This window comes from Pan troglodytes, chromosome 14 (genome assembly GCF_028858775.2).
Source record: "Pan troglodytes isolate AG18354 chromosome 14, NHGRI_mPanTro3-v2.0_pri, whole genome shotgun sequence".
Taxonomy (NCBI): Eukaryota; Metazoa; Chordata; class Mammalia; order Primates; family Hominidae; genus Pan; species Pan troglodytes.
Genome location: NC_072412.2, coordinates 81427508 through 81449780, shown reverse-complemented (window position 1 = coordinate 81449780; position 22273 = coordinate 81427508). Strand labels below are relative to the sequence as shown.

At 39.0% G+C, this 22273-nt stretch overlaps 1 protein-coding gene across 45 annotated transcripts in view; it reads right to left on the bottom strand.

Moving 5' to 3' along the window:
• Positions 1-22273, bottom strand: part of LMO7 (LIM domain 7) — a 310361-nt gene that overhangs the window by 96821 nt on the left and 191267 nt on the right. For 39 of the 45 annotated variants that reach the window (XR_010150516.1, XR_010150517.1, XM_016925377.3 and 36 more), the window contains one exon: positions 1093-1199. Coding sequence is in view for 37 of the 45 variants with exons in the window: in XM_016925377.3 (XP_016780866.2) it covers positions 1093-1199 (107 nt within the window). In the remaining 8 variants the exon portion in view is untranslated. Of the gene's footprint in view, positions 1-1092; positions 1200-1299; positions 1438-1465; positions 1801-22273 lie in introns of those variants that run through there. The other 6 variants (XM_054665397.2, XM_063792218.1, XM_063792223.1 and 3 more) reach the window with 5 other exon arrangements.

Genomic DNA, 22273 nt, shown 5'->3' with positions numbered 1-22273 from the left:
AGTCTACCTGGATTTGGGGCTGTTCTGTGTACTGCGAGAAGACAATGTGTACTATCAAAGATACTTACATAGCTGGTTATTTTTCTTCAGAAAAAATAATTGGTCATCCAATTTTAAAAATAACTATTAAAGGTTTTACACAAGGATATTAACCACATAAGTTAAATCTTTGAACTGGTAGAAACAGATTTTTCCATTTTCATTATTTCTATAGATAGAATAAGGTGTTTATTTTCTCCCTTGCAAAAATGTTAATTAGGTTTAAGAGGCAGGATGACAAAGAGATAGCTATTATAAAATTAAATAATTTTCCTGTCACCTTTATCTAGTAACACGATTATTGATTGCCTGGAAGCAAATTAGATTTATAGGAAATATAAATAAATATCATAAGAGCTTAAAACCAGATTTCCTGAAACTGTATACTCCCACACAAACACCATTTTTCACCAAAAATCTAACAGATACTGGCATACGTGTTCTCACCCCCACTTTCACTTTCTCATCCACACTATTAAAATCGTGAAAAACAGCTCATTTTTAAAAGTCAGCCACAACTGACAAGGTCCTTGGCGTTACATGTTGGTCCCAGGCACTGCTGCCTTCACAATATTAAGAGATTCTTTTTTACCACTGTCCTATCTAATTTTTATGCTAATAATTATGTCTTAATTCCAAATATATAAAAAAATTTAAAGATTGTTGTTACTCTGCAAGCTATAATATAACCCCTAAATTCACTTTATAAGTATGAGTATCCTCAACATTAGCAACCAAACACTACCATGTTGGACACACATTAAAATATTAACACTACCATTTTTGCCGGTATAGAGATTTATAGTAAGACTATGCTATGTTATGAGTTACAAACAGCTTCACCTTCACAGTCCCTAAGCCATTTTTAAAACAGTCTCTTTTAGAATGAGAACAGAGGAAAACAGAGAGAACGGAAGAATTTTTCTGTAATCATGAACTCTCAGCAATTCTTTTCACTTAAGCTACAAGCCCTAAGTTTAAATATATATATATATATATATATATATATATATATATATATATATATATATCTAACAAACTGTTGAAACTTACTTGACAGTGACTCGATTTGATAAATCCTGTAGATCTCCAGGATGGAAAAGCTGGGCTTCTTTCAATCCAATCTGTTCACAAGCTTTCAAGAAAACGTTTATATTATCCTGTGAAAAGAAGTGGAAAGTGATTGCTTAGCTGAGCTCTCTCTCAGACAAAGGTTACAAATTTTTATGATATAACTTCGAAGCTTCAAAGTCCAATTACAGTCAGCAAAAGAGGCAGCAGCAAGACCCATGCATATGTATATTTGAAAAAAAATACATAGGGCTTGTACAGCCTTTCAGTCCTCCAGAGCATACACAGTCGTGCTATCTTATGCCCGGGCATACACTGTTTCTGTGATCTTTGTGACTGGCACGTTAAACATTACCTGTTACAGGACAAGTGCCTAGCCACTGAGCAGTAATCTACACTTTGATGTCAGCTCTGCTCTGCAAACAAACGCCCTCTTCCCAGCTTTGCACGGCAAGCCTCACCTCTCCTCTTTAAAAATAACTCCAGCTACTGACATTCACCCACCCAGAAACTGTTGGCAGGGAAGAAATAAGAGGAGGAACATTCTGTTTCTATGATTACAAATTACAGAACGACTGTGGAATACCACACCTGGAATCTGGGTTTGGTTGTTGAGCTGGCTCTTGACAGGCAGGGAAACCATACTATAGGACTGAGGAGAAACCTAGCGTTCATTGGCTAAATTGCATAGTTTGTGTGGCACATTACTCACTCCCTGCACCTGCCTCAAGAGCTGCCTCCAAAAAAAATGAAAGCCTATCCCCTCCCTCCAAGGTTGCCCTCGTATCTAATTTCAAAACCCAAATCCTCCATTCACAAACCAGTGCTTTTCGTTAATGTAAACTGCTGTGCAAACACAGATTACAGTATATGCTATTTTAAAGCCAGCTACATTTCAGAGACATACATTTGGTTACCAGAATTAACTTAGGCTTCATCTCTACTACTCTAAAAAAAAAAAAGAAGAAGAAAAGAAAACACTTTATGGGGTTGAGCTTGTGACAATCCCAGGCGGGTTCTCCATATTAACTGTTACAGTTCGCTGGTAAAGGGGTGGCCTCCCAGCATGCCAACACACATCTGTCCACTGAGGCAGCTGGTAATGCTACCTCTATGGTGTAAGCCTCCTTGAAAGCTCACCTCCCTCCCTAAGAGGCGACTTTCACAGACCAGAAGATAGTCTGCCACTTGGAGAAAGGCAATTACTCTTTTCCTAAGATAAAGTGGCTAAATTCTACAGCTTGGGTTCTTGGAGAGTAAGGGGATTCCGGGAAAGCACAAGGAAAGGTGTGGCAAGAGAAAAGCCCCACTGATTACTAAGGAAAGAGACATTCTAAAAAGCCACTATTTGTACAGGTAGGATCCTGGTCATTCCAATCTACTGTGAGTAAAAGGCAGTGCGAACTACCTAGCTGAAAGATGAAATCCACGAATCATTTTAAATAAGATGAAGTCAAAGAGTAAAGAAACTTGCAAGTCAAAAGTTGAACAGCTCAATGAAAGGTGTTTATTTTGTTTTTCATTTGACTTATTATGGAAAAAGGAGACACAATTTATTGGCAAAATTCCAAGAGGAGCAAAATGTGATAATTTTGTTAGGCCCATAGTTTCTAAAAAGTATACTATCTGTAATTATCAAATGATACAAATTAATGGTTTTAAAATTGGCCCTCTGAGAAGCAGGCAAGAAAAGATGGTTGGATGTACCAATACCCCAAGTTCCATAATGATATGGTTTGGCTGTGTGTCCCCACCCAATTCTCATCTGAAATTGTAATCCTCACATGTCAATGAAGGACCTGTAATCCCTGCATGCCAAGGGAGAGAGGCGATTGGATCATGGGGGCAGTTTCCCCCATGCTGTTCTCGTGATAGTGAGTGAGTTCTCAAGAGATCTGGTGGTTTTATAAGGAGCTCTTCCCCCTTCGCTCTCTCTCACCTGTCACCATGTGAGACATGTCTGCCTCCCCTTCCGCCATGACTGTAAGCTTTCTGAGGCCTTCCCAGCCATGCAGATCTGTGAGTCATTTAAATCTCTTTGCTTTGTAAATTACCCAGTCTCAGGCAGTTCTTTACAGCAGTGTGAAAATGAACTAATACACACAGGATGCAAGTCTCATATCAATAAAGGAAAAACAAACCATTAGAAGTCTTCACACCAATTCAACCAATTTGATTTGGTTCTGAATGTTTAAAGTATTACATAAAATATTAAAATAAGGTTAAACTAAAAGTAAACTTACTCAAATGAGAGCCAAAATGATTCTTCACATATTTCATACAAACATAATAGCATTCATCTAGTTGACAAATAGGTACAGATTGATAAGGATAGATAAATAAAGCCAAACTCTCCTCAAAAACCACCAAAGTAGAGAGAAAGAACTTGACATCTAAAGTGACTATACTTAGTTGAAGACAAAGTTCAAGAGAAGATACAAATTAATATGGCTAAATTCTAGCCTTAAATAAAGACTTTATTTTAACCAAAACAGCAGAATATCTTTTAAATCATTCAACGATGCTCAAGTTTAACACAGTACAACTTTGTAAACAAAGTCACACATGGCCTATGCAGCAGGACGAGGTTGTACTAAGATTGGTAATGTAGTCTCAGTCATTCCTACCGGATTTGAGCTCACTGGTAATTTATTCCTTGCAATTTCAAAGGATGCAGGCAAAGAGGTCCCTAAGGGTATATATAAAATTATAAAATAAAATTTTCATGACAGTTAAAACTTCAAGAAGCCACACCCAGCTCAACACATTAAAAGGGAAGTATTTAGTTATTTAATGAAATCATTTTCACTTGAAATTAGCAAAAATAAAAGGGAATATAAAGGACAAATTAAAACTAATCTTATCTAATTGGACTAGTCACCAGGACTCCAAGTTAACTTTGTCCCTAAACAACTGTGTGGCTTTGGAAAGAGAGTTAACATTTCTGGCCCCATTTTCCTCATCCCTGAAATGAGCAGTTTGTGAATCTGTAACCCATTATCAAGGGCAATCATTTTTCTCTGCAAAAGAAGAGGAGCCCAACCCTCCCTGGCCCAACCCATCACACAAATATTTCATTACCCAACTTCCATAAAATACTTCATGTCAAAATCCTGCTCTAAACATCTGTAAACCCTGTACTTTCAGGACCAAAAGTGGCTTCTCAAAGACAAACCAACATACACACACACACACACACACACAGAAACAATGAGCCCTAAATGTATCTAATAGCTCCTTTAAGCTTTAAATTTTTCTATGACTATGAATAAAGGCAGACACTACAAATTAAAGGTTCTAAAATTGGCCCTCTGAGAGGCAGGCAAGAACAGACACATGGCTTTAAGATTTTCATATTGTCTCCAATCTCCCTTCCACCCCTTATCCTTGAATCAATTATAAAGCAGCCATAACAGGTGTGGGGTGGAGTGGGCTAGGGTAACTTAGAGAGCTTAATGATCAGGAACAGCAGTTCTTACCACTGAGGTAGGATGGGGAAGCCACAAAGATCTACCAAGATAATCAAGGTTTGTATTTGTTCACTGTAGTACCCTATTAGTTATTTATTGGTGCATAATACATTATCCCCAAATTAAGCAGCTTAAGGGAATAGGTGTTTATGATTTCATTTAGTTTCTGAAGGTAATTCAGGAGTGGCCTTAGCTGAATAGTTCTGAATTGGGGGACCCTTCATTAGGTTGTAATTGAGATGTCAGCCATGACTACAGTCATCCCAAGGCTCTCCTGGAGCTTGGAGGAGCTGTTTCCAAGGCGGCTCACTCATGTGGCTGACAAATCAGGGCTGATTGTTAACAGGAAGCCTTGGTTCTTTACCAAATGGACATCTCCAAAGGGCTGCTTGATAGAGCCCGTGATCCAAGGAGCAAGATGGAAGTTGCAATGTCTTATGACGTAGCTTTTGAAGTCACATTCCATCATTTCCTCAACATCCTGTTGGTTACACAGATTAGCCCTATTCCATGTAGGTACAAAAGAACATAAACACCAGGAGGTGAGAATCATGGAGGGCTTTCTGGGGGACTGTCTACTACATTTCACTCTCTGGACCCACCTCAGTGATTCATGTCCCAACCATGTGCAAAACACACTTACTCCCTAATAAGGCCCCAAAATATTCATCCCTTTACAAGGTGAACTCGAAGTCCAAAATCTCATCATCTAAGTCAGATCCAGGAGTGTCTGAGGCTCTTCAGGTGTAATTCCTTAAGTATGGCCCTTAAGTAAAGTTCCTCTCAACTTGAATGTCAGTGAACTAAGACAAGTTACCTGCTCCCACACTCCCAACATGCAATAGAGTGACAGGTGTTAAGATAATCACTATAGACACTCTAGGTCAGAGAGTAGAGAAATGAAAGGCACACAGGAGTCACTGGTCCACAGAAATTCTGAAATCCTTCAAGACACAGGTTGGCAGTTCCTTCATGAAGACTCAAGGCCAGGTAATACTTCATGGTTTTTGGCTACACCCTCTGGATTCTTGGTGCCACCCTAAAAGTCATCTTTGCTTTTCACTGAAAAGTAGCCTATCTTTGTGGCTATGTAGGTTTTTCAATCTACTTCTTTACCCTACCCATAGCAATTGAGAGAATTAAGGGTCTCTTAATTTCATGATTCTCTATTCCTTTCAGTCTCAGCTGGCAGTGTTTCTGCAAATACAATTATCTCAAAGATACTACAGATCTTCTGTGAATCTTATTGGGGTTCATTCCATTAGACAAAAGATGCACCCATTAATCTCTTCAAGAGTAGCTCTTCTCTACCTTGGTCTCTTGCTGAGATGACTGGAGGACAATATCCTTAAGGTACTTAGAAGCCCTATTGCTTGACTCGACAGATCTGCAAGGTACCGTCTTGAATCTAAGAACTTAAAGAATTTTACAACCACATCCTCAACTCCTTTTTAGGCCTTATTTTCCTGCAAATGCTCTGAATTTAATCTATGCCTGAAAACCACATCTCAGTTCTAGCATCATTTACTTACTAAAGAGACTGACAATTTTCAAAAGCAGCAATTCCTATTTCTCTCATGTTTGTCACTCTATTCTTCACTTTCTCCTCTCACATTTTACTATAATCCACAAGAAGAATCGAGGCATCACTTCAACACTCTGTAGGTCACCTCACTAGACGAATGGAATCTCCCCAGTAGATCACTTAGTTAATTGGGTAGAATTCCTAGGTACAAGGAAGAGAATATCACAAAGTGAGAATCACTGGGACCATTTTGGAAGCTGGCTACCACAAGATTTTAATAATAAAGAATACAGACCAGTCAAAAATTTAGAATAGAAAAATAAACGTTTAGAAATGTTGAGTTTCAGATGCCCAGCTAGTAGTAAGTTAGGTTTGCAGCCCATGAGAAACATTTGATTTTAAAATATGGTTTGGGAGTCTAGCACACATTGGTAGTCATTGAAATTAGGGATGTCAATGTGCCCTCCTTGCCCTGAAAGCAAAGAGAAAGAAGGATTCACAGTCAACCACCAGCATTTAAAGGACAGTTAAAGAAAGAGGAGTCAAGAGAGAAAAATACCTGGCATCCAGATAAATCAGAAGAAAAGCAGAAGAGAATAGCATACGGAAAACAAGGGAAGAGAATACCATTATGGAAAACAAGGGAGAGAAAACAACAAGAGATTTCTTTCAGGAATAGAGAGGCAGATGATGCCATAAGAAAAACTACCCAAAGAATTTGAAAATCAAATAAAGTGGACATTTCATGGGAAAAAACTCCAGAAGACTCATGAGTAAATAATAAGCGGCAGTGAAGACCAGCCGCTGGCAACAGGTGAGGGACCACCCAGAATCTGAAAGACCTCCTTGGTCTTTCACTCTGCAAGTCTGTCTCCTACTCAAGCCTCCTATCAGTCCTGCCAAAGCTACCACTCCCCTGACCCTTCAGTGTTGGAATGCCTCATCCCTTGAGGGAAAAGGTGGGGAGAGAAGCAGTGCTCATTCTTATTCTCTTGACCCCAAATGTAGGGTTACATTCCACCTCCACCCAATATTTTGAGTTTGCAACAAACACAATTATACACTTCAATGGAATCTTAACTCTTCTCTATTTCCATTATAAATCCTGAAAAGAGTGTTAATGAGAATAGCATAAGGCCAATATGAATATTCTCACACTGGTGTCAAGGGTAAGACAGGACTTTGTTAACACCTCACCTTTCAGAGCCTTTCAACCCATTTTCCTTCCAAAAGCATTTATCAAGTAACATATTTTCATGTCATTATAGCACATGTCCTTGCTCTTTCATCAGTAATGTAAGTGCTTGGGAAGAAATGTCAGGACCCAAAGTTGAATTCATCATTCCTATTTAAGCAAGCTCTTATCAGTCAGTATAAGGGCTCTCTCATTTTATTTTGTTATTTTAATTATTTTCCTCCTCATCCCACATTCCCACTCACTCCCATTCCCTTCTATTAAAAAGATGCCTTCCCCCAGGTATATATCCTATATATATCCCAAAGAATTAAAAAGATTCCCAAATAAGTACATTACATGTACATGCATGTGCATGTACATATCAAAAGGTACAAACCGTTCTAATGTCTGCTAAGAGGTAAATGGATAAACATGTTGTGGTCTATCCATACAATGGAATAGCACTCAGCCATAAAAAGGAATGAAGTACTGATATGTGCTACAAAACATTATGGTAAGTGAAAGAAGCCAGAAAACAAAAGTCACATATTCCATTTGTATAAAATATCCAGAATGGATAAATCCAGAGACGAAATGCAGGTTGGTAGTTGCCAGAAGCTGAATGGAGGAGGAGGAAATGGGGAGAAACCACTTGATGTTAAGAGGTTTTACTTTGAAATATTAGAAATGTTTAATGGTTGCACAACATTGTGAATGTAATAGATGCTACTAAATTGTGTACTTTAAAATGGTTTTTAATGGTTTTAATACTTTATGTTATGTGAATTTCACCTCAAATTATTTTTTAATTTTTTAATGTCAATAGCTTTAGGGATACAAGTGGTTTTTGGTTACACAGGTGAACTATATAGTGCTGAAGCCTGGGATTTTAGTGTACCTGTCTCAAATTATTTCTTAAAGATGCCTTCTTTAATGTGTTTAAAAATATAAATGTCTAGTTGTATTAGTTCATTCTCATGCTGCTATAAAGAACTGCTCAAGACTGGGTAATTTATAAGAAAAGAGGTTTAATTGACTCACAGTTCCACAGGACTGGAGAGGCCTCAGGAAACTTAAAATCATTGTGGAAAGGGAAGCAAACACCTCCTTCTTCACATGGCAGAAGGAAGGAGAAGTGCTGAGCAAAAGGGGAAGAGCCCCTTATAAAACCATCAGATCTTGTGAGAACTCACTCACTAGCACAAGAATAGCATGGGGGAAACAACCGCCATGATTCAATTACCTCCCACCAGGTCCTTCCCACAACACCTGGGGATTATGGGAACTACAATTCAAGATGAGATTTGGGTGAGGACTAGTCTAGGCAAAGAATGTATGACTGAGACCTCAAAAGCACGGGCAACAAAAACAAGAATAGACAAACGGGATTTAAACTAAAAGGCTTCTGCACAGCAAAAGAAATAATCAACAAAGTGAAAAGGTCACCTGTGGAATGGGAGAAAATATTTGCAAACTATATACATCCAACAGCAGACTGATATCCAGAATTTATAAGGAACAACAAAAATCCAACTAAACCCATTAAAAAGTGGGCCAAGGATATGAATAAACCTTTTTCAATGGAAGACAAATGGCCAACAAAAATAAGAAAAAATGTTCAACATTACTAGTCAGAGAAATGCAACTTAAAACCACTATATCATTTTACTCCAATCAGAATGACTATTATTAAAAAGACAGAAAATGACAGATGTTGGAGAAAATGCAGAGAAACAGGAATGCTTATACACTGCTGGTGGGAATGTAAATTAGTGCAGTCTCTATGGAAAACAGTGTGGAGATCTGTCAAAGAACTAAAAATAGAACTACCATATGATCCAGCAATCCCACTACTTGACATCTACCCAAGGAAAAAGAAATCATTACATCAAAGAGATGCCTGCACTTGTATGTTTTCTGCAGCACTATTCACAATAGCAAAGATATGGAATCAACCTAAGTGTCCATCAATGAAGGACTGGATAAATAAAATGTGGTATACATCCACAATGGAATACTATTCAGCCATTAAAAAATGAAATCATGTCTTTTGCACTAATACAAATGGAACTGGAGGCCATTATCTTAAGCGAAACAACTCAGATGCAGAAAGACAAATACTACATGTTCTCATAAGTGGGAGCCAAATAATGTATACAAATGGAAGTAGAGTGTGAATGATGGACAATGGGGACTCACAGCATTGTGGGGATGGGAAGGGGGTGGATGATGGGAGGCTGCTTGGTGGATACAATGTGCAATGTTTCAGTGATGAATGCACTGAAGGCCCCTACTTCACCACAGTGTAATATATTAAGGTAGGAAAATTGTACTTGTGCCCCATGAATATAAATTTTTTTAAATGTTCTTTGGCCGGGTGCAGTGGCTCATGCCTGTAATCCCAGCACTGTGGGAGGCTGAGGTGGGTGGATCACCTGAGGTCAGGAGTTCGAGACCAGCCTGAATAACTCATGGTGAAACCCCGTCTCTACTAAAAATACAAAAATTAGCTGGGCATAGTGGTGGGCGCCTGTAATTCCAGCTACTTGGGAGGCTGAGGCAGGATAATCGCTGAACTTGGGAGGCGGAGGTTGCAGTGAGCCAAGATCACGCCATTGCACTCCAGCCTGGGTGACAGAGGGAGACTCTGTCAAAAAAAAAATAATAAAATAAAATAAAATGTTCTTTAACAAGTGCTGTTGCATATATATATATATATATATAGTCTAATTTACATAAATGTCATTATGCTCCAGATTTCTCTTATACATTGAATCATTTCATTATGCAAAAGTCTAAATCCTCATGAAAATGTACTACAACACCCTAGGCTCTTACCCTACCCAAAGTCACTTTCACTTTTACTTGAAGGATCAAAAAATATATATTTGATAAAATTTCAAGCATGACAACCTCCAAAATATAAAGGGAATACTCTGCATCAGGGAACCTTAATGTAGCAATACAGAAATGTCTACTCATGAGATCAAGCCAGTTAGACCCACTACTGCAAAAACTTCCTGAGTGTACAGGGTCAAAAGCTGTCATTATAAGCAAAAGTGAAAAGACACTTTTATAAACAGTGTAAAAATAGAGACAAGGTTAATAAAAGGATTTATTACAAAAGTCCTAAATAAGATCAAAATCCTAATTCTGAAAATGAGTGAAGTTGTTCTCAGGGCTGTGACCTAAAGGCCTTACAAAGCTTAAACCAAGGCTCCCAGAACGACACCACCTGGAAGTGTTCCCTGTCAATTAACCAAATACTCTTGTCATGATTACTTTGGCCTGGTATTCCCAGAAAGGGTTCTTGCCTACTTTAAACAAGTTTTCAATTTAAAAAAGAGCTGGTCAGGTGCGGTGGCTCATGCCTGTAATCCCTGCACTTTGGGAGGCTGAGCGGGACAGATCACAAGGTCAGGAGATCGAGACCATCCTAACTAACATGGTGAAACCCTGTCTCTACTAAAAATACAAATAATTAGCCAGGCCTGGTGGCAGGCACCTGTAGTCCCAGCTATTCGGGAGGCTGAGGCAGGAGAATGGTGTGAACCTGGGAGGTGGAGCTTGCAGTGAGCCGAGATCACGCCACTGAACTCTAGCCTGGGCGACAGAGCGAGACTCCGCCTCAAAAAAAAAAAAAAAAAAAAAAAAAGAGCTGAGTACATGATGATGCTGATCAATTTATCCTAAAGACAAGATACTAGGTGACCTCGACTCCTTTCTATTTATAATCTGGCAAAGTCCCTGCCTCCTCTAATCCTGCAATTGACAGTGCCAAAAATGTTAGCAAGTATGTGCCAGCAATCAAGAGATAACTATTACTTGAAGCAGAGAAATTCAGCTAAGTCCATATCTTAGCATTATGATTTATAGACATGGGACCCCAGTCAAACTCATGAGAGGGAGTCACACAGCCATCCCTCAGATGCAACTGATGCACAGTCAAAATGGAGGACCACTGACCCAGTCACTTGCTACACAAAGCGTGGCCACAGACCATCAGCATCAGGGTCACCTGGGAGCCTGCCAAAAATTCAGAATCTCTAGCTACACCCCAGACCTACTGAACCACACTCTGCATTTTAAGAAAATCCCTGGCCAGTGGTGGTTCATGCCTCTAATCCCAGCACTTTGGGAGGCCAAGGCAGGGCTCAACTCCTTGAGACCAGGAGTTAGAGACCAGGCTGGGCAACATAGTCAGACCCTGTCTCTCTACAAAAAAAAAAAATTATTATCCAGGTGCAGTGGCATGCACCTGTAGTCCTAGCTACTTGGGAGGCTGAAGTGGGAGTACAGCTTGAGCTCGGGAGTTTGAGGCTGCAGTGAGCCATGACTGCACCACTGCATTCCAGCCTGGGCAATAAAGCAAGACCCTGTCTCCAAAAAGGAAAAAAAAAAAAAAAAAAAAGGATCCCCCAGGTGAACTGAATTTTTGTGGACAAAAGTTTTTTGGCAATTAAAGTGAGGAAAAGGTTTTCATCAAATATAACTTAAGACAGTGTTTCTCTTTAGTATGCACATAAGTCACCCAGAGATTATGGAGTTTACTATTAGATCACCAAAAGTACTTGAATCTTATTCTTATGCTATATTGTGACCAGTTATTTTAAAGCAACTTCTAAGTAGCAGGGTGACTAAAATATATCCAAATTTGCATTTTAATTATACCGTTTCTATTAAGAAAGCAGTTGTGTGTGCTTTGATGTGCCAGCACTGGTTTTTTTTAATCTATTATTTTGGATAATCATCGCTTGTTATGGTATAACTAATAATGGCATAGCTAATAATAAACTTATTCTGCCAAGTAACACCTACATTTTATGACTATAATATATAGGCAAACACTCAGAGATCCAACGTCAATAGTTATTTGTGAAGAAAATAAGCAGTCAGTCTCAGCGATTTTTTTAAATTTTTCCTTGGAGAACCAATTTCTCTCCAAAAAAAAAAAAAAGGTGGGGGTGAGGGCTCAGCCATTTGCTGATAACAAAGGAACTAAGGACAAGGAGAGCCGTAAAGTTTCATAACATATGAAAGTAAAAATAGGAACCAACTAGGAGAGCTTAAAGGAATTGCCAAGAGACACTGTGGGCCCAAGGGATTACATAGGATAACAATGCCAGCACCATTTGGCAGAGCTGGAGCAACAGCCAAACCAACAAGGCAGAGCTGAGCTGGCAAGTTAGGGCAGCAGCAGGTCAGGGAGGGAGGGAGGGCTGAGCGTTCTGGTAAAGCCTAGTTGAAATGCTTCATCCACTCGGGTTACAATTAACTACATAAAGCAGTAACAGGCTGTGGCAAACTGCAGTATGAATTGACAGTCTTGTATATGATTCATCAAATTAAAATTTACATCAAAAATGAGATAATTCTAAAACTCACCTACTCTTTTTTTCCAAAGTGCTGAAATAGATGCTTAAGTTCCATTCTCAAGTTATCCATGTTCCAAAGCAAAACAAATAAGTAATTGCTTTAAGAAAAAATGTCACTGTGATGCTAAAATGCATATTTTATGAAGCACTAACACGTATTTAACAAGGAACACTATGTGGTAAAACTTTAAAGCCGGCTAGAAATTGGGGCACCTTTAGTGCAACCTGTCCCAACGATCTTTAGCATCACTTATATAGATAATGAGTCTGGATCATCACCTTTTGTTTAAAAATTTCCAGCCCCAGGGACTCACTGTTTTATGAGGCTGATTCACTTTTAATCCAGCACTTTGGGAGGCCCAGGCAGGAGTATTGCTTGAGCCCAGGAGTTCCAGACCAGCCTGGGCAACACAGTGAGCCCTCATCTCTACAAAAACCTTAAAAAATTAGCAGGGGGCCAGTGCCTGTAGTCCCAGCTACTCCAGAGGCTGAGATGGGAGGATCACTGGGAGCCCAGGAGGAGGAGGTTGCAATGAGCCAAGATCAGGCCACTGCACTCCAGCCTGAGTGAAGGAACCAGACCCTCTCTCAAAAAAAAAAAAAGAAAGAAAGAAAAAAGACAGTCTAAAGACTCCCTCACTGTAACTGTAAAACACTGATCCTAAATCTTCCTACCTAGTAATGCAAACTAAATCTCATCTTCCTCCTATGAGAGCCCCTTCCCTACTTAGACAATTCTCTTGCCTCATACTCCAACCTCACATCTTCTCTTTAGATGCCCTTTGTTTCCTCAACATCCATTGTCCCTCATGTGACATTTTCCAGTTATTCCCAACTGACCCTCCCCTTAATAGCTAATTTTCCTAAGCTAATATTTACTGAGTTCTTACGATATGCCAGGTAACATACTGAACCACTTTATGCTAATTATCTTATTCAAATTCTTACCAAAAAATGTTGTGAAGTCTTATTATCATTCCCACTTCACACATGAGGAAACTGAGGTGTAAGGGGTTACGTGACTTGCCCAAGGTCATACATTAAGTTGTGGAGCTGAGATTCAAATCCAGCAGTTAGATTCTTGAATCTGTGCTCTTAACCTCTGTATTCGTCTCCTATTATTTCCATAACAAATTGCCACTATTAAGTTGCTTAAAACAACACAATTTTATTATCTTACAGTTCTGGAGGTCAGAAGTCCAAAATCAGTCTCACTGATTTAAAATCAAGGTGCCCTTGGGACTATGTTCCTTCTGCTACACCTTTTAGGAGAGAATCCAGTTCCTCACCTTTTCCAGCTTCCGGAAGCCACCTGCATTCCTTGGCTCATAACCCTGTTCCTCCGTCTTCAAAGTCAGCAGCCTCATGTAATCTGCCAAGTAACACCTACATTTGATGACTACAAGATATAGGTAAATACTCAGAGATGCAACTCAAGGTGCCCAAGTAGCTCTCCTAGTTGGTCCCTATACATGAGGATCCCTCACTCAGCCATCTATCTGGTTCTCCCTCTCCTCGTTCCCTCTTCCTCTTACAGGGATGCTTGGGATTACACAGAGCTCACCGGGATCATGCAGGATATGCTCCCCATCTCAGGATCAACTGATTAGCAACCGCAATCCCATCTGCAACCTAATTCTTCCTTGCCTTGTAACATATTCACTATTTCCATGGATCACAATGTGAACATCCTTGGGGGCCATTATTCCACCTACCACAACTGCCATGCCACCTTAAAGACAAGTCCCTGTGGGTTATGTCCTCCTCCCTGGAATGAAGCATCTGTATCTCAAATACTGGACTCCAGGTGTGGCTAAACGTCACTCGAAGGCTCACTGATAATGCTCGTCTCATGAGAGTAACAGTGTAATTGTGAGAGTTTAGTGAGAAAAAAAGATAAAATGTGATTGGCAGTTTCTAGCATACAGTGAGTGGACAGAATTCACCTAACTTCTCGTGTTACAGGCTATGGGTGCTTTTCATTGTAGCATCTGTATTAGGCCATCAGCTGAGATCATGTGTGGCAGCAATAGCCTGGTGACACCAACATCACTGTTCACAGGAAGATGACCTGTGAGCTTTAATGAACCATGGGCTAGTCAAATTTAGAAGAAAAGTAAGTTGGATATAGAGAAGAATCTGAATTGTAAACCCTATGATGCTATCAGTGAGGTGCCATGGATAAAGGTTTAAAATGCATGATTAAGTTTGTAGACAATATAAAACCACCCTCGACTCACGTAACTGATTTTTTTTCCAACTAAAATATCATTGAAATTTATCCCTGATAAATATTCTTTTGGAGACTTAGGCCCATCCAGATCATTTTTTAGTCCAGATTTTTATATTTAGGACATTAGCTACATGTACAAACCGGACTAAGTATGTTTGCCAGGTTTTCACCCCATCTTTTTTTTTTAATGTAAACAAGGGAAGCACAAAGTCCTAAGGCCAACTACCAGAAACTTCACTTGAAGTTTACATGGATTTAAATATTTTGGCTTCCTGAAATTGAGCATGTTTACTCAACTATTTAAGATTTCACCTACAGAAGGTGTTATCTGGTCCACTTTTTCCCATCTTGACAATACTGAGGCCATGACAACAGGTACCTTGCAGGAATTAAAAAAAGATGCCTAAAGGGAGAAAACTGGTAATAAAAATGAATAAAATATAAATAAATAAAATGAACATAATGTCAGGGAGATGACAAGAGACCAAGGAAGCCAGAAACTCCCGTCTACAGGACATCCCATATAATGGTCGCTTTAGGGGAATGCAGGCCCATTGTTGGCAGATCCATCAATACAAGCCAGACACAGGGATTGCATCAAAAATCTCAGTATAAATAAATGTTGGCTCAAATTTTAAAAACAAAAACTCTACAAGATGAACAAAACCCACCCGCAGGCCATTCCACCACCTGTAGAGGGTTTCCCACACTCTCCATGGGGACACGCCCGTTGATCTGTTGCTTTACAGCATTTTGTTTCTGGTGAACAAGGCTGGCTTCCAGTGATCACCCCATTTCTTAATAATCACAAACTATCCCTTTTACCATCTTTTCCATGATGCTGCCAGGGAACAACATTTAAAATCTACATCACTCTTTTATATATATATATATTTACCAATTTGTGATCTTCTGCAACTTGCTTCATCCTCCACAGATTCTCTCTTGATTTTCCCCTACCCCCACCAACCTTCTGTCTCATATTTATTAACTCAATAAACTACTGGTGCAAAAGCCCCTCAATTCCCTCTCAATTCATTAGCAACTCCTATACACTCTTCCATCAAAACGTGGAAAATTTGACTACGTCTCAACAATACACACAGAGACCCTTGTTGCCACCATTCCCTCTTGCCTGGACTACTGCTTTTGTCTGGTTCTCAGGAGAAAGAGGATCAACCGGATGTATATTGAAAGAGATTTATTATAAGGAATCACAGAACCAGAGAAGTCCCAAAATCTGCAGTCAGCTGATGAGCTGATGGTATAGTTCACTCTCTAAGGCAGCAAGCCTCCTCTAAGAACCAGGAGAGCTAATGGAATGATGTGAGTTCCTGTCTGGAAAGCAGCAGGCTCTATACTTAAGAAAAGCCAATGTTTCAGTTCAAACTCCAGCAGTCAGGCAGAAGAGTTCCCTCTTGCTAGCAGGAGGGCTGGCCTTTTTTTCTAGTCAGGCCTTCCATGACTGGATGAGGCCCATTCACAGTAGGGAGAGCAATCTGCTTTACTCAGTCTACAGATTCAAATGTTAATCTCATACAATAACAGCCCCACAAACACACCCGGAATAATGACTGAACAAATATATCTGGGCACCCTATGGCCCAGTCAAGTTGACACATACGATTAACCATCATAACCACTGAAATTGTTCAACTGGCTTTCCCTCATCCTCTTGATTTCTTTCGGTTTATTTTTCACATAGCAACCACTGATTTTGTATTATTCTTAACAGTTTTATTGAGATAAAACTCACATACCATATAATTCACCCATTTGTGTACAATTCAACATTTTTAGTATAGTCACAAATATGTGCATCCTTCAACACAGGCAACCGATGACCTAACAACAGATTGTTCTCAAAAGCCCCCAATACTTTAAGTAAAATGTAGCCTACCCAACAAAGCCCATGATGCCTTAACAGCCTCACTTGACTACTTCTTCTCATTCTGTTCAGACCCTCAGGACTCTCCTTGCTGATTCCCTCTCTGTTCCTCTGTCTGGAAACCTCCCACTCACCCCACCAGGGCCCACTCCAGGCTCCTGATCAAATGTCAACTCAGAAAGATGTCCCTGAGCCTGTTTCTAAAATGCTTCTCATACACACACTCAATCATTCTTTATTCACATTGTTTTTTCAGTGTAACTATTGGTAACTGATAAGGTATTATATATTTTTTCACTGTAATTCTTGGCATCTGGAGCTGATATGCCATTTCATCACCTCTAGCATTTCTCCTGCACTCTCCACGGGAACTGGCACATGGATCTGTTGCTTTAGAGCACTGTGTTTCTGGTCGACAAGGCTGTACTCCCTGCAACCCCCCACTCCATGGCATGTCAGCCCCATAAGGGAGAAATGTTCTCTGTCTCTTTTACAGCTATGACTCTGCCTTGTTTATAGCTGTGTCCCAAGTTCCTGAAACAGTGCCTGACACATAGTAGATGTTCAATAAATATTTTCAGGATGGGAAGCACAGTCAGGGGCCTAAGATAAATTGGGTGACCAGTGCCTTCACACCAGTTTTACACCTTGGATTCTATTTCCTGTCAACTTCATTTGCTCTTCCCTTTTCAATTTCTATGTAACAAAAGGTACCTAAGGGGAGACATTCCAAGTTTATCTGAACGAAACTGTCATGTATGATATAATCCTACTCAAATACTGAAACAATTATTTTTACCTCTACAAGTTAATTACAGTGTTGCTTTAGTAATTCTAACTCATTAACGTTCAAAAAAAAAGTTGCCCTAAGGCTGAAACTTGGCAAGTAAATGTTCATCTTAGATTTAAAAACAGGCAGGTTTTGGAACTCTAGGAAGTGTTCTTAAACTTGTGCCAACGTTATGACTAAGAGATTATGCTAGAAATAAAATAGCAGTTTCTTCATTTGCAGTGCCACGTCATGAGGGTATTGGAAACAACTACAATGTTGACCCCAAATTGTTAAGTTTTCTTTCCGGGTGACACTGACCTTTAATTGGGAATGGAAGAGATATAGGCAGACAAGGAGACTCAAGGAAATTTCCTAAGAATACATTATAAATAACTCTACCATAATGAACTTATTTATATGCCATTTACATGACGGGTTAAGGCATTCAGATATTTACTGTCAAGTATTTGTTATCTTGAAGACAGCAATGCACAATCTTCAGTTTATTCATATTGGATAACCTCAAACTATGTCAAATTACAAGTGGTGATCCATAGAAGTTCCAGTAAAACAGACATTACAAAAAAATTACTTAAATTAATATACAACCTTGAAAAATGTCATTTTTTTAGTGTGTTTTCGTGGGGTTTTTGTTCTTTTTTTAACTTGCGCACATGCAGGTATGTTATACAGGTAAATTCATGTCATGGGGGTTTGTTGTACAGATTATTTCATCACCCAGGTACTAAGCCTAGCACTCATTTGTTATTTTTCCTGATCTTCTCCCTCCTCCCATCCTCCACTCTCATGTAGGCCTCAGTGCCTGTTGTTCTCCTCTGTGTCCATGTGTTCTCATCATTTAGCTCCCACTTATATGTGAGAACATATGGTATTTGGTTTTCTTTTCTTGCATTAGTTTGCTAAGGATAATGGCCTCCAGCTCCACTCATGTCCCTGCAAAGGACATGATCTCTTTCTTCTTTATGACTGCATAGTATTCTATGCTATATATGTACCATATTTTCTTTTTCCAGTCTACCATTGATGGTCATTTAGGTTGATTCCATGTCTTTGCTATTGTGAATTGTGCTGCAATGAACATAAACGTGCATGTGTCTTTATGATAGAATGATTTGGGTATATACCCAGTAATGGGATTTCTGAGTCAAATGGTAGATCTATTTTTAGCTCTTTGAGTAAACACTACACAGCTTCCCACACTGGTTGAACTAATTTACACTCCCACCAACAGTTCATTTTTCTCCACAACCTCACCAGCACCTGTTATTTTTTGACTTTTTAGTAATAGCCATTCTGACTGGTGTGCAATGATATCTCATTGTGGTTTTGATTTGCATTTCTCTAATGATTAGTGATGTCGAGCTTTTTTTTCATATGCCTATTGGCTGCATATATGTCTTCTTTTGAAAAGTGTCTGCCCATGTCCTTTGCCCACTTTTTTGTGGGGTTGTTTTTTCTTGTACATTTGTTTAAGTTGCTGTGGATGCTGAATATTAGATCTTTGTCAGATGCATAGTTTGCAAAAATTTTCTCCCATTCTGTAGGTTGTCTGTTTACTCTGTTCCTTTTGCTGTGCAGAAGTTCTTTAGGTTAATTACATCCCATTTGTCAATTTTTGCTTTTGTTGCGATTGCTTTTGGCATCTTTGTCATGAAGTTTTTGCTCATGCCTATGTCCAGAATGTTATTGCCTAGGTTGTCTTCCACAATTTTTATAGTTTGTGGTTTTACATTCAACTCTTTAATCCATCTTGAGTTAATTTTTGTATATGGTACAAGGAAAAGTTCCAGTTTCAATCTTCTGCATATGGCTAGCCAGTTATACCAGCACTATTTATTGAATAGGGAGTCCTTTCCTCATTGCTTGTTTTTGTCAGCTTTGTCAAAGATCAGATGGTTGTAAGTGTGCAGCCTTATTTCTGAGCCCTCTATTCTGTTCCATCGGTCTATGTGTCTGTTTTTGTACCATAACATGCTGTTTTGGCTACCGTAGCCCTGTAGTATAGTTTGAGGTCAGGTAGTATGATGCCTTCAGCTTTATTCTTCTTGCTTAGAATTACCCTGGCTATTGGGGCTTTTTTGGTTTCATATTAAAAAATTTTTTCCAGTTCTGTGAAGAATGTCATTGGTAGTTTGATAATAGCATTAAATCTGTAATTTGCTTTGGGCAGTATGGCTATATTAATGATTTTGATTCTTCTAATTCATGAACATGAAATGTTTTTCCATTTATTTGTGTCATCTCTGATTTCTCTGATTTATCTAAGCAGTGTTTGGTAGTTCTCGTTGTAGAGATCTTTCACGTCCCTGGTTAGCTGTATTCCTACGTATTTTATTCTTTTTGTGGCAACTGTGAATGGGACTGTGTTCCTAATTTGGCTCTAGGTAGGACTGTAGTTAACGTATAGGAATGCTAGATTTTTGTACATTGATTTTGTATCTTGAAACTTACCTGAAGTTGTTTAACAGCTTAAGGAGCTTTGGGGCCAAGACTATGCAGTTTTCTAGTTATAGAATCAAGTTGTCTGCAAACAGGAATAGTTTGACTTCCTCTCTTTCTATTTGGATGCCACTTATTTCTCTTGACTGATTGCTCTGGCCAGGACTTCCAGTACTATGTTGAGTAGGAGAAGTAAGAGAGGGTATCCTTGTCTTGTATCAATTTTCAAGGGCAATGCTTCCAGCTTTTGCCCATTCAGTATGATGTCATCTCTGGGTTTGTCAAAGATGGCTCTTATTATTTTGAGGTATATTCCTTCTCTACCTAGTTTATTGAGAGTTTTAACATGAAGCAGTGTTGAATTTTATCAAAAGGCTTTTCTGTATCTATTGAGATACTCATGTGGTTTCTGCCTTTAGTTCTGTTTATGTGATGAATTACATTTATTGATTTGCCTATGTTGAACCAACCTTGCATCCTAGCAATAAAGCCTGCTTGATCATGGTAGATAAGCTATTTGATGTGCTGCTGGATTCAGTTTGCCAGTGTTTTGTTGAGGATTTTTGCATCGATGTTCATCAAGGACAATGGCCAGAAGTTTCCTTTTGAAAACATCAGTGTAAACTGACCTTATTTTTAGTAAATGGCTAAGTTTTATGCTATAAATTCTTACACAAGTAGAATAATACATTGATAATGGTAATACTATAGTACTCTCCTATGTCTTTATTTAGAAGAAAAAAATACTCTGTTTTTGTTATTGGTGTTTTGTTTTTAAGGAAATTGATGAGATTGACAAACTAGTAAAATAAGAACGTTTAAATGTTAGTGTTTGAAGCATTATGTCACAAATTGTGACAGTGGCTCACCCTCCCTTTGAAATAAAAATATTTATTCAATGTAGTTTTAATAAAGAACCACAATTTAGCAGTTTTAATCAAATTTATTGATATCCTTTAACATTCACTGTCTCTATTAGGAAATGAAAGAAAAAGTTAAAAATCAAATATCTTTTAACTCAACGAAACACCAAGGTCTGATGCAACAGATATGAAATTGCTCCAATACACTGATAGGTGAAAAATAAGTAAAAGTTAAAGACCACGATAATTTACAGAAATATACAGACTTCAATATTTATCTAATGTACCAAAAAACAAAAGCAGACTTGAGGCAGAAGTTGTGCCAGATCCTTGCTACAGGAGGGGACTTCAGTGTTGCCCCTCCACACCCTCCTTAAGTTGCAGAGGCTGTTTACATCCATCTGATGATGGAGGTCATGACAGCCAGAATCAGCCCAGTACCAATGCTGCTGTTAGTGACTAGGCATGTAATCAGGCAAGGATGAGGGAGTCACACAGAATTCACCCAGCAGAAACCTTTCTTAAATTTTCTAGGTAGATATTCTCCTCAAACAAATCTACAAAATCAGCAATAAAATTCCAGAAGAGAAAACAGACACTAATGATCTTACCTTTAAGTGGTTATTTTAAACTAGCTCTACAATACCACCTTCCCATCTCTTCCCATGTTGTTGCTTATATCAGTATTTTGCTTCTTTAATTTACGTTATTTATTGAAAGAGATGGAGTCTCACTCTGTCACCCGGGCTGGAGCGCAGTGATGCAATCATAGCTCATTGTAGCCTCAAACTCTTGAGCTCAAGCAATCCTCCCGCCTTGACCTCCCAGAGGGCTGGGATTACAGGCGTGAGTGACCAAACCCAGCCCCAGTGTTTTGTATACTTCAATATCCAAACATACTCACAAATGTCTGTCTTGCTTATTACCACTAGAGAGATACTCCCTCTGAGACACACATGGGGCTTGACCCAGCACAGAGCAACCCTCTGTATCACCACTCTTTCAAGCAAGGCACATATTGTCTGCTTATTCCTGTAACTCATCCAAGCCACATTCTAATATTCCTTAAGTATTTTCTCTTCAACCATACAAAATTCATTCCGGCCTCCTACCCAGAAAAGTGCTACCCTTGAATGAAAACAGTAATTATATTTGTACTTTTTATGTTATTTCAACTTAGATGAGAAAGAAGAGAAAAGAGAAGTGGGTTTTTTCCCCAAAAGAGTACTCTGTCTTGAGGTCTTATCTCTTGGTTTCATTTTTGGAAAGGGCCCACAAGCTCCAGGGTCCCACAAACCTCCCCTCTCCTCCTGAAGAGAGAGTAAGTGGGGATAGGACAAACAGAGTCATGGCACAAGAATGATTTTTAGAAAAGTACAGGACAAAACTTGGGTAGAAAT